Source organism: Brachionichthys hirsutus, chromosome 4 (genome assembly GCF_040956055.1).
Source record: "Brachionichthys hirsutus isolate HB-005 chromosome 4, CSIRO-AGI_Bhir_v1, whole genome shotgun sequence".
NCBI lineage: Eukaryota > Metazoa > Chordata > Actinopteri > Lophiiformes > Brachionichthyidae > Brachionichthys > Brachionichthys hirsutus.
This window is the reverse complement of record NC_090900.1, coordinates 11,741,389-11,753,293: the sequence shown is the minus strand read 5'-3', so window position 1 is coordinate 11,753,293 and position 11,905 is coordinate 11,741,389. Positions and strand designations below refer to the sequence as shown.

At 39.0% G+C, this 11,905-nt stretch overlaps 1 protein-coding gene across 1 annotated transcript; it reads left to right on the top strand.

Moving 5' to 3' along the window:
• Positions 1-350: 350 nt before the first annotated feature.
• atad1a (ATPase family AAA domain containing 1a) lies at positions 351-6,328 on the top strand. The gene is made up of 10 exons (XM_068738630.1): positions 351-365; positions 940-1,138; positions 1,314-1,412; positions 1,511-1,631; positions 2,666-2,866; positions 4,023-4,129; positions 4,244-4,333; positions 4,989-5,039; positions 5,193-5,365; positions 6,137-6,328. The coding sequence occupies exons 2-10, from the start codon at positions 965-967 to the stop codon at positions 6,264-6,266; spliced, it is 1,146 nt and encodes a 381-aa protein (XP_068594731.1). The 5' UTR covers positions 351-365; positions 940-964; the 3' UTR covers positions 6,267-6,328.
• The last annotated feature ends 5,577 nt before the right edge of the window (positions 6,329-11,905 follow it).

The following is an 11,905-nucleotide window of genomic DNA, read 5'->3' as shown; positions in this document are numbered from 1 at the left end:
ATTTACATAAATGCAAAATATATTTTATCATATTTTCATATACATATACATGCTGAAATATTTTGGAAAAAAAGTACAGGTATTTAATTTAATTTAATAAATACTGTCGGCACGTCCATTGTGCTGAACGTTGAAGATTAAATTTAAATGTGATCAAGCTCTGCCCTCTAGCGGCCAACTGCATGAAACATGATCCGGCGTCTTGGTAGGAAGAACAAGCGCCGGAACTAAAGAAAAGTATTTGTTTCTACACGAGTTACAAAACATGTCGCACCTCCATTAATACAGTCGTATTTTCACAATTTTGTTCTATTCTGTCGGCTCCAGTTTTCAATAAGCTGAATATATTTTCTCTATTTTACGAGGTATGTTAAATTTACTTCTTGAAAATTATTCGTAAAATATAGTAGTTATTGTGAGGGTTATTACAACGTGACGTTGAAGGTGGTTCGTTGACTGCTAGTTGTAGCTGTATTAGCTGAAGCCTGTCCAGAGAAGCTAAATATGAGTTCAAAGGTGTTCATGAACTGTGCATGCGACTGTTAAAATATCAGCATTTTTTTGGGTATTTAATTGTGCAGCTATAAGGACGTCAACAGGAAGTATATTGAACTTGTGAGCTTTTCATTTAGATAGATGGTGTCTGAGGAGGACGAGGCAAAGGACAGGGTGAAGTGGAACAAGGTTGATTTGCTGTGGCGAATCAGCGCATAGCTTTTAATCACACTGAACCTTTCCTAAAATGATTTAATAGGTAGATGAAAGAGTTTCACTATTCGCTACGCCAATTCACTTCAAATTCGGTTTTATATATTTGTTTAAGCCCCGCAGTGAAGGATATCTCTTATCACCAGAGTATAACAGTCAAAAGAAACTGCACGTTTCACACATTATTAACTGTGACTACATTATGTTCTTCTGGTGTCTGTTTTTATCCAGCCAATGGACTGATATCAGCCAACAGATGCTGTTTAAAGGTCTCCCCAGAGACGCCCTCATACGGCCCTTGTCCAGGAATGAAGTGGTGGGCTTGTTGCTGAGACTGACCGTCTTCGGTGCAGCAACCTACTACAGTATCAAATGGATTGTTGAGGCTATGGATCCAACCTCCAAACAGAAAAAGCAGGCCAAGAAAAGGGTACGCAAAACCTAACTTAAGCACGCCATAACGGCATTTTGTAAAGTCAAAGTAGGTACAGGATTTTTGTCAAAGTTCTCTGCTGTCAGTGTAACAACAGGCTTAAGACATTAAAGGAGTGACTGGAGCAGCAGATTACACACCTGAGATGTGTGTGTGTGTGTTATCTGTCCAGGCGGAAGAGCTGATGAAGAGGATTGGTGTTGAGGGTGTCAGCCTAACGGCGTATGAGATGCACATTGCGTCTCACTTAGTTGATCCACAAACTATGAAGGTAACAGTTATAATCATCATAATCAACGCAGCATTGGCATTACAGAATCATTTCACTTTTGGAGACAGTCATTTTCACTGCCGTGTTCCTTCCTGCAGGTGTCCTGGAGAGATATAGCAGGTCTGGATGAGGTTATAAATGAACTCCAAGACACGGTCATCCTGCCCATTCAGAAAAGGCATCTTTTGGCTCGTTCCAAACTCTTTCAGCCTCCTAAAGGTACCACAACATGTCATCTGAGCAGAACTGTGAAGATGAAATTTGATTTAACTTTCATTTTAAATTGTGTCCTTCAGCAGAGTATTAGTTGAAACTTTTCTGTTAAATTTCAGGGGATTGATTCTTTATGAGAAATGAAGTTCAGATTGCAATAAATGAATAACGTCTTTGCTAATACACCAGAGACTAATACTAATACTGCCAGACTATATTTTCATGCCGTAGTCATTTAAAAAAGTGTTATTCTTGTCATTGTTACACTGCAAACACACAACGAAATTATGATAAACTGACTTGTTTTCAGTTTATTTTTAAGTGAAACATATAAACTGGTTTGAATGAGGTCAGTTTGCATTAGTCCTGCTTCATGTCCTAAAATTGTTGGTTAAGTAGAAGAGGATACGCTGAGGTCCACCTGTTATGATGGGAATACACTCAAAGTGCTAAATAAATAATGATTTTTTTTCTTCTAAATCTTGTGATTTAGAACCAAAACACAAAGAACCAAGTCACTGTTAAAAGTCCTGGCTGCAATTTCCATTGCAGACTATTAAATTGGGTTTAAGTTAATCAAAAGATAGCAAATTAATCCGATGTTTGAAGTTTTACGACATCAAACTACAGATAGATGAAACTGTTGTTGGAAGGCCATTCATTATATTGAACCTCCATCTAAAGCGGTACCCAAAAGCAGCTGATATGGTTTGTTTTTGGCCGCCCAACAGCAGGTACTGACTTTTTATTTGCAATGTTTGGCGTAACAATTTACACAGAGCTTCAGGGTGAGAGAACCTCCTACATTAGTCACTGTGGGAGCCCAAGATTACCTCTAGCAAAACTCCAGACTTTATATGTCATGTAATTTATTTTCAAGTCACCTTCATTTTCCTTTATTTTGCTCAAATAGGGTTTAATTCCTAAACATACTTTGTACTTTGCAATTTTGAATATTATGATGCAGAAAAAAAACTACAACTTGTGCACTCAATAGAAATAATTCATTCATTCCTAATTTGCTATTTTCTTTGGTGCAGGCGTTTTACTGTTCGGCCCTCCAGGATGTGGGAAGACCATGATCGCCAAGGCAACAGCCGGAGCCTCGGGCTGCACGTTCATTAACCTTCAGGCCTCGACGCTGACAGACATGTGGTACGGCGAATCACAGAAGCTGACGGCTGCTGTCTTCTCATTGGCTGTCAAAATCCAGCCTTGCATCATCTTCATCGATGAGATCGGTGAGATAATGTCAAGATTTGCTACCTCCGCCGAGGAGGTTGTGTTTTCGCCTGCGTTGGTTTGTTTGTCTCTCTGTTAGCAAGATGACTTGGTGTATTTTTAACTGATTTAATGTTTCAAATTCCATAAACATTGGTCAATAATCAACCGAGATATTGAGGAACTCATTTTGAAGCTCCATTGACTGCAATGTTAACAAAAAATGTAAAGTGATCCAGAATCCAGGATTTCTTCTGGAAGATTTAATCATCTGTTCCTGGCAACATTCCCAACATTTCCTGAAAATTGTATCCAGATCCATCCAGAACCTTTTGAGTTATCTTCCTAACGGACAGACACCGGTGAGTGCATAAGCTCCGCCTCTCCTCGGCAGAGGTAATAATCAGACATCACTGTTTAATGTCTCCGAGGAGTGTAAGTTTTAAAAATAGCGTTAACCAGCCACTAACTGGCTCCAAGATCAGTGTGTCCCATCAACTGCTGCCCTTTACACTTAAATACCAGCCCTGTCGGGTAATACCCTCAAATCCATTCTTTATTAAAGGTGCAATATCAGGCAAATCAGTCTAATCCTACTTCATCCCTGCAAAATTACCTCCGCCAAGGTGGTTATGTTTTTGCTGGCGTTTATCTGTCTCTCTGTTTGCAGGATTACGGAAAAACTGCTGGAAGGTTCTTGATGAAAAAATATGAAGATGAGTTTTAGACTATCTTAGATTAATTTTAGATACCATAACATTTTTAGAGCGATCCGGAAACCCACCTGGATACAAACAAATCTTGATTTTCCCATTGAGACTTAGAAAATAACAATAAATCACATCTTGTGAAATATGGATTCAATTCACTCGTCAAAAATCAGTCATAAAGGGGTCCGATATGCACTATCATGCAAAATCTCTTCTGGATCTGATACAGAATGATATAAAATCTTAAATTTTAACATTGAAAACCCCATTTATGGATTCAGAAATCAGTTAAAAATACACTCTGGTTCACTTTTACTTTTCATGGTTGGTGCATGAAGATACAAAGGACAATTTAGAACCTTCTGATGATGATCCAGATCACATCCTGGATCCAGAATCCAGAAAACTGGATTATTTGAGATTAACTCTCTTCATCTTTGTTCTGGCTCCTTGTTTCCTGTGTTAGAGTCCTTTCTGAGGAACCGTTCCAGTCTGGATCATGAGGCAACAGCCATGATGAAAGCCCAGTTCATGAGCCTGTGGGACGGCCTTGAGACGTCCTCAACCAGTCAGGTACCACTGGTGGGGGACCGCATTGTCCCTGTCTTTTATGAAGATGTGTCACATGGTGAAGTACCTGCGTTTGTACAGGTTATGCAGGCGTCACATTGTGCTCATGATTTACAGGTGATGGTGATGGGAGCTACAAACAGGCCACAGGATTTGGATCCGGCCATTCTGCGCAGGATGCCCACCACTTTTCACGTTGGCCTGCCAGTAAGATGAAGCCTTTTCATTTCCCTGCTGGCTAGAGATAGGGTTCCCTTTGTGCTTTGAATCTTCCAACAGTCATTCAAAACCCGATGGATGGATTTTTACATTTCTCTGCACATTTTCATGTCAGTTGGCTCAAATCCGCCTGCTGTGGAGCTTATGTTCGAACCACATCAACACAAATTACATTTGTCCAGTGTCCAAAGACTTGAATCAACCACAATATAAATAAATACTTCCTTACTGTACTGCATCCGTGTACTAGATACCTCAACAGAGAGGCAACTGAAAAGGGATGGAATGAAGTGGGCTACAGGGAATGGGTGTGGTTTAACCAGAATGAAAATGTAGCTTTATTATTGATTATGTTTCCAAGGTTGTTAAATCAGAATCGATTTTGTAGAAACATGGCTGATGTGAAGAGGTATGTATGTTTCACAAGACAAGAACCAGAATCAAGCATGAAATGTTTCTACACGCTTTATGTATAAATTGTTCAGTCAGTTGGAATGTCAGTAACAATTATTGATGAGCAGGAAGTCTATGAACTGATGATTATTTGCTTGTTGATAGACATGCTTTTCTGAGTAATTGCTTGGACCTTAATTATTGGTTTTATTTTTCAAATAAAAGCCATCATCTTTATGTGTTTTTTCAGAAGTCAAGGCAGAGACAGGACATCCTGAGGCTGATTTTAGCTGGAGAAAATGTAAGATGTTTATTTTATGGAAGGAATGACTGTATTCATTGTTATAGTCTGTCATTCTCATATCATTTTACATGTTTATTTTTACTATCACAGCCAAACACATTTAATCCATGTCATTATCTCATATTGCTGTCTTCCTCCTTTTTTGCTCAGATGAGTAATGCCATTAATCTGAAGGAGATCGCTGAGAAGACGGAGGGTTACTCTGGCAGCGACCTCCGGGAGCTCTGCCGCGATGCTGCCATGTACCGAGTCAGGGACTATGTCCGCAAGGAGCAGATGAGGCAGATTGCTCAGCAGCTGCAGGACTGCCAGGAGGAAGAGAAGTATGACTCATCTCCAAACGCCCACTAGATTTATAGCTCCTACCCTAAACAGCTGAAGTTAGACGTGTGTGGGTTTCGTGAACGCCGATAGCAATATTATTTTAAGTGATGTACATTGTGGTTGTACATTACTTTAGATATGACTAAGCATTCACACAACTTTTGCCTTACATTTAAATTATTTAAATTATTTTCAATTGACTGTACATGTAAGAAATGTGTTTGAAGACCAATTAGTCCAAGGAGGATCATGAAAACAGCTTGCACGATGTTCGAAATCAGAACAGAGTGAAGGTGAAATCAGCTCGGGGAACACCCCAGAAACCAAATAAGAACCTTTTTTTCTCTTTATCCAGTCAGAAATGGCAGAAGACCTGAGCCTTAGAAGCAATTACATTGCCGAACATAAATGTTTGTATGTAACTCTCTGTTTCCGAAACGTTTTGGGAGTCTGTGAAAAATGTAAATACAAACAGTGATGATTAGAAAAACATTGCAAATGGCACAAAGACAACAATTCAAACATTAAATATGAAACATGTCATTGTTTTTTGGAACTGATAATTGTGATTTGCAAACATAGAAGTGTTGCAGCTTCATTGTCTAGTTCGACATAACTAGACAATGAAGCAAAGTTCTATGTGACTCATTGTATTGCAGTTACAGTACATGCATTATATCTGTCCGTATTACTGTTAGAAGAAGCAGCAGATGTTTGGCATTCTGCATTCAGAGTGTTCCATTCATCCATCTGGTGTCTTCTGTCCCCAGACCTGTGGATGAAGAGCGTTTGCGGCCAGTTACCCAGCTGGACCTCCTTTTCGGGCTGGACAAGATGAACGAATCCAAGCGAGCCACAGACATCATGCTGCCCAGTGTATCAGAGTTTCCCCTGGATTAACCGGCAGCAGAGAGGAAACCTTTCCTTCTGTAGATTCCTCTCACCGAGGAGGGGGCTCCACCATGAGGATCAGCCATATTACTTTTAAACTGTATTTATACAAGCAGGGGTTGTTTTAAGCATGTTCTCTTTCAGCACGTGTACAGTTACTCACCTGGACGCCAATGGGCTGCTCTCCTGGAGGCGTTCATCAAATATTTGCTTTAGGTCGACAGGAAAGTTTGGAAGCTGTTAAGGCATTTCATTGTGTGTGTGTGTGTGTGTACGTGTACCATGTGTGTATTATATATGACAAAGAGTTATTTCTTTAAAAACAACAACAATATTTAAAGCAGCTATTGCCCACATCTTTTCAAATTTTATTAGGAAAGATGTGAAGGTGATAGCTGAGCACTTATCACGGTGCAGTGTATTCTGCTGTTATATGATAATAAAATTATTTAGAAAAGTATTTTTAATTTCCATAATTTTTAATATTCAGAATAAGAATTATGCATTTTGTATTTATTTCTTTTTAAATATCAGATTTAGGTTTAATCATGTAAATAAACTCCGCCTCCAACCTGACAATTTAAGTGACGCTTTAACGTGCTGATTGTTTTTTTAGACGTCATCATTATTTGCTTTCTGCGACGTTTGATATCGTTTTAAGAGTAACCTTGCTATTGTGGACATTTAATTGTGTCTCTCAAAGGAAGAGCGGCTGGCTGGAGCTGGAGTGGGTTGTAACGGCAGTCATTTTATACTCATCATCCTCCTTTTGAAATTCTAATACCCTGACATTTAAATGGACTTCATGCTTTTAGTGCCAAAGTGAAACACAGCAGCAAATGTCATCAAGTCACAGCGTGTATACAAAAAAAAGTGTTATTAACATTAGAAATTAATATATCTATAGAGTCAAACTGTTTCATCATTTGTCATCACATTAGGGCAGAAGTATAATCGTTTTGATAACAACTAAAACAGTCACAGTAAAAGCCTGAATAATCCAATAACTGGCCTTCGCTGCATTTAATGCTGCTTTCTAAAGCCCTCCATCATTTTTGTACTCCTGACCAAATCAAAAGTAGTTTCAATATATTTCACAAGTCTATTGTTTTGCTTTGAACCTTTTTACGGACTTTTTGTTCATGTTCTGAACATCAATCAATCAGCTGACAGCAAAAAGACATTCATCCATCACCACATGGTGGCATCGCAGCCTCACCGGCTTCAGACGTGCAAACACAATCCCAGGCTCACTGGATTGTGTCTCCTGTTTAGATGCACTCTTTAATGTTCTTCATTAGAGCACGACAGAGGAAGTTGTGTTATTGCAGCACATGATGTTGTCTTCCAGGTTATTCATCAGTTACTTTATGAGACACTCCTTTTATCCTATGCAGCCACATGCAGTAAATCCTGTAGTTTATGGATGTTGAATGTGATGTTGACCATGTACTGTAAAGTGTTTTTATTAATGACCCTGAATACATGTTTTTTTTTTTCAGCCAATGATTTTAATTTGTTTAAGCAGCGAGTTCAGGCGTTTTTAAGACATTATAAAGTAGTGTGAACCTAGTAATGACCCCAATATTTTTTTTGCATATTGGGTACATGGCTCTATTTATTTGTTTTAACAAAGTGATGAAAATGCTAATTTTGTGTGTTTTCATTATTTGGACTCATTCGATGTGGGAGTGCGCCACTTCACTGCGAGTCTGAATCATCACAAACTGTTTATGCATTATGCGGATGTTGCAGTCAGATCCTGTAACCTTTCGACTCCCATTAATAAGACATCCCTGGCCGTAATCAAATCGCGTTGCTGTTTGCTGCAGCTCCACGGCTGCTATCTAATCAAACCTATGCATCTCGAATAAGTCTACTTTTCAGAACTTGCTGACGTCCAATTTTTTTCCAATTGCATTCTCTGTTTTTAATGGAAAACACCCCAAGTTTACACAGGTCATGAAATCATAATTGCTGTCCCATTGGGACAGCAAATGGTGTCACATTATTATAAAACAGAAGTTGGGATTTATAAGGTTTTCATGTGACATTATTGATTTTTTGTTTATTAATTTTTATGCCCCTTATTCTTCACTCACAGCACGTGTAAATTAATCACACGGCTGTACGGATCACGCTGCTACTCTGTTGGTTCATCTGTCACTGTTTTGTGTAGGCCTAATGTTAACAGGCTAATCTAATGTACAAACATGTTAAACTTTAAAAGATGCTCGGATCAAATAGCCCCACTGTGAGCACCTTTTATCATTCAGCGCAAAGCAGTTGCGGTGCCACTAGCATTGCCTTCAACCGTCAGTTGAGTTAGTAATTCATTTATTTAGTCCCCCCCCCCCCCTTTTATTTCTGTTGTATGCAGAAACAAGGCATAGCTTTTCATGGCCTACCTATTACAACACTTGCAGACATGCAGAACATGAACATGTACTTCTGAAAGATTCAATCAAACAAACATTGTCCTTATTCATAGCTTCAAATGCTTAAAGTAAACCTCATTAAAAGGAAGTAAAAGCTTTGCTGTCTTTAATTTCAGATGGAAGGATTTAAAGGATTTATGGGATGTACTTATTTTGGGAAACATTCATAACATTCACAACATGGAAATACTCTTAAAGTAATCAGTGGAATGTGTCTACAGTATGGTAGCAGCAGGTAAAACATTTACTCACATTTACTGCTTGTAGCAGAGTCTCGCTACAGCATTCATGATGGCCTCTCTAAGTCTTTTGTCATCTGAATCCTAGCGGTGGATTAGGATTGGGATTTTCCCACCAAAACAGGTGAAATATTTGTATGAAAAACACCTGTTTTTGTCTATCTTAAAGTTGGTGGCAGAAGAACAGATGTGTTGCTGTATGTAGTTTGGAGAGATGGTGCAATTAATTATCAAAAGTCTGTTCTGCTTTCCTACAACTCTCTGATCTTTGACTCAGATCATTGATTAGTTGCTCATAAAGATATTGGCGAGTTATTCATGAAGACGGAGCCGAAGCGATGGCCTCCATTACAGCCCGTCCCAACAAGACGGCAGGTTCCAGTCGATGAACACGAGGGAACAGTTGGCTTCAAATATCAAAGATGTCCCATTGAGAGCAGACCTCAGGCGCAGATGGATTCACTTTAGTCTGGCCATCGTCTGCCAGTGCAGCCGCTTTCAGCACTACCCTGATGGCCTTAACCTTTTTGCATCAGATAGGAGCAGGTTGAGAAGGTGCATAATGGTCTCTGCTCAGTGACAGTACCCTGAAAGCTTCACTTGCCACCAGACATGATTGAGCGAGCACAGAAAAATCAGTAAAAGCTATTATCCTTGTCATCTTTCTCAGCAGGATATCCGGCTGCCTGATGATGTTCAGGGTCTTGTAAGTGGGCTAAGTAAAAATGCGCCATAAGCACATGAGCGCCACACAAGCAAATGTAATTTTGTTACGTTAATTTACAAACAAACACACACGTATATTTTGTACATACACAATATATATATTTGTAGAGAGAGAGAGAGAGTAAATAATAGATCTGTGATTGTATAATTTGCATACAAATATAATTATTTCCATTAGGAGAGACATTAAATTAAGTAAAGAGAGATGCGTATAACCACCAACTGATATGTGATCATTACTCATCTGTCACCAGGTCTCAGTCTCTTCAGGAAGCGTTTGTAATAGAGTGGTGTCTGTCCTGATCAGTAAGAAGAGGAATCCTAAACATTGAGTCCAGACATTGCTGGCGGCGGTGGCTAATGACTCTGCTAACCCTCTGATGAAACAGCCAATGTAGCAAGAAATAAGACTTATACTGCTCTGATCAAGTATGATCGATCGAGTATGTTGTGTTTCCTTCATTCATTCATTCATTCATTTTGAACTATTTGTTCAGCATTGTGGAAAACAAAGGAATTTCCTTTTAGAGTTTTATGAGAAGTTAAAGCCAGCAGCTGATTTAGTTTAACATAATACTAAGAGTTTTCAGTAGAATGCTCACTGAAGTTGAATAATCCAACACCTCCAAGTCTGTTGAGCTTTTATATTAAATGCAATGAAAGGAAAGTAGAATAATAATTAGAATCATTTTATAGAATAAATTACACATTGCCATTAACACGGAAAATTAGGAATAGCACACATAAAAATAAGAGTAAAATGTACTCCAGTCACCATATTAAAACTGTATCGTCCCTTCTAACTGCACAGGTTTATAGTCACCATAAATAAAGGTAATGGCTCAAGTAAGAAATTACAAAAGCTGATGCTTCAGTAAGGGTCATCAAAATCATGGGTTTGCTCCTCTGACTGGCCGTGGACCAGAGTATAATGGCTGCTTAACTGACAATGAGGTGACGCCACAATAATTAATGAAGTTCAGTAAACAGACAAACAGACATTGAACACCACGGTTCAGTAAAAGAAAGCTCTGCAAACCAATACTGTGGCTGATTTGGCTCACCAATCAACAGAGATTTGATTATTTGACACAGTCGCCACTTCTGGGTTAAGAGCACACACATTGTTGCTGTTGTTGTTTGTCTTTTGTTTTCATTGACATGATTATATCATGTTAATTCTAAAGGCAATATGCATTTCCTTTTCTTTACAAAACTTCAACAACAAAAATGCAAAAAAGCCAATTCCAAACATGGGTTGAAATGAGCCTCATTTTAATAAATCACCATATATATTTTGCTATTTTTAAATAACATGGTCTCCTTAGAGTATTTGCAGCTGTTTAGATAAAGTCACATTAACATGTTCCTTCCTTATAAAGCAGCAGCTGTTCAAGAGCCAGGCAACGGATTTTAACTTGGCTTTGACCACTATGTCTGGTGATTGTCCAAAAAGGTTTTTCACTGTGCTTAAATAAGCCCAGCGATGGCAGAATGTTTACAATCCCTCGGAGGCTAAGCGGGAAAGTGAACAATACCGACACTGAATGCTTTTAATAGTTAGTGATATTTGCAACGATGGCATTGCTGCTTGGATTTTAAAACTTTGTCGTTGGAGAATGCAGTCTGTCACAATTACTGCATCGCATGAATGTAGTAAAATAAAAGAATGTGTATCTGGGTGTTTGTTTGCCACCACCACGAGGAGGTCCTGAAGCCACGAGGTGTAACTTACTGGGTCAGGGACTCACCTGGGGAGGGGGGTTTGTCCAAAATTAAACCTCCCAGGCCAATCCCCGCAGGAGGTGGGACAGCACCTTAGTGTCTGTGCATTTATTTGTGTGAATGCTAGCCACTGTCATAATCCACAAGAGCCCCACCCTCCCTTAAACAGCAATCTGCAACACAGTGGGAAAGCGATGGTGCAATTTATGTGTTAGTATCGTGTAAAATGTGCTTATGCTATCAGTCTTTATGTGGGCCACGGCGTCTTTATTCAGGGAGACAGCCTCAGTGGTGACTATGCACCTTCTCACAGTCATCAGCATCTGCATTAGATATTGTTATGGAAGATGGATTTCAAATTAGTTTTTTTAAAAAAACCTATTTCCAACATCTTCCATTTCCAGCAGAATTTGCTTTGCACTCCATTGTCATGCATTGTATTACAGCTAGGGACTTTATCTAGATGCTATTAAATGGGCTGAATGTTTACTCAGGCTGCAGTCAGAACAAAAAAGCTCTC

Excerpts from the sequence above, each read along its gene's own strand:
- atad1a (XM_068738630.1), top strand. The coding sequence starts at position 965 with ATGCTGTTTAAAGGTCTCCCCAGAGACGCCCTCATACGGCCCTTGTCC. Across the intron at positions 4,130-4,243 it reads AGACGTCCTCAACCAGTCAG|GTGATGGTGATGGGAGCTAC; the intron begins GTACCACTGGTG and ends CATGATTTACAG. Across the intron at positions 5,366-6,136 it reads GACTGCCAGGAGGAAGAGAA|ACCTGTGGATGAAGAGCGTT; the intron begins GTATGACTCATC and ends TTCTGTCCCCAG.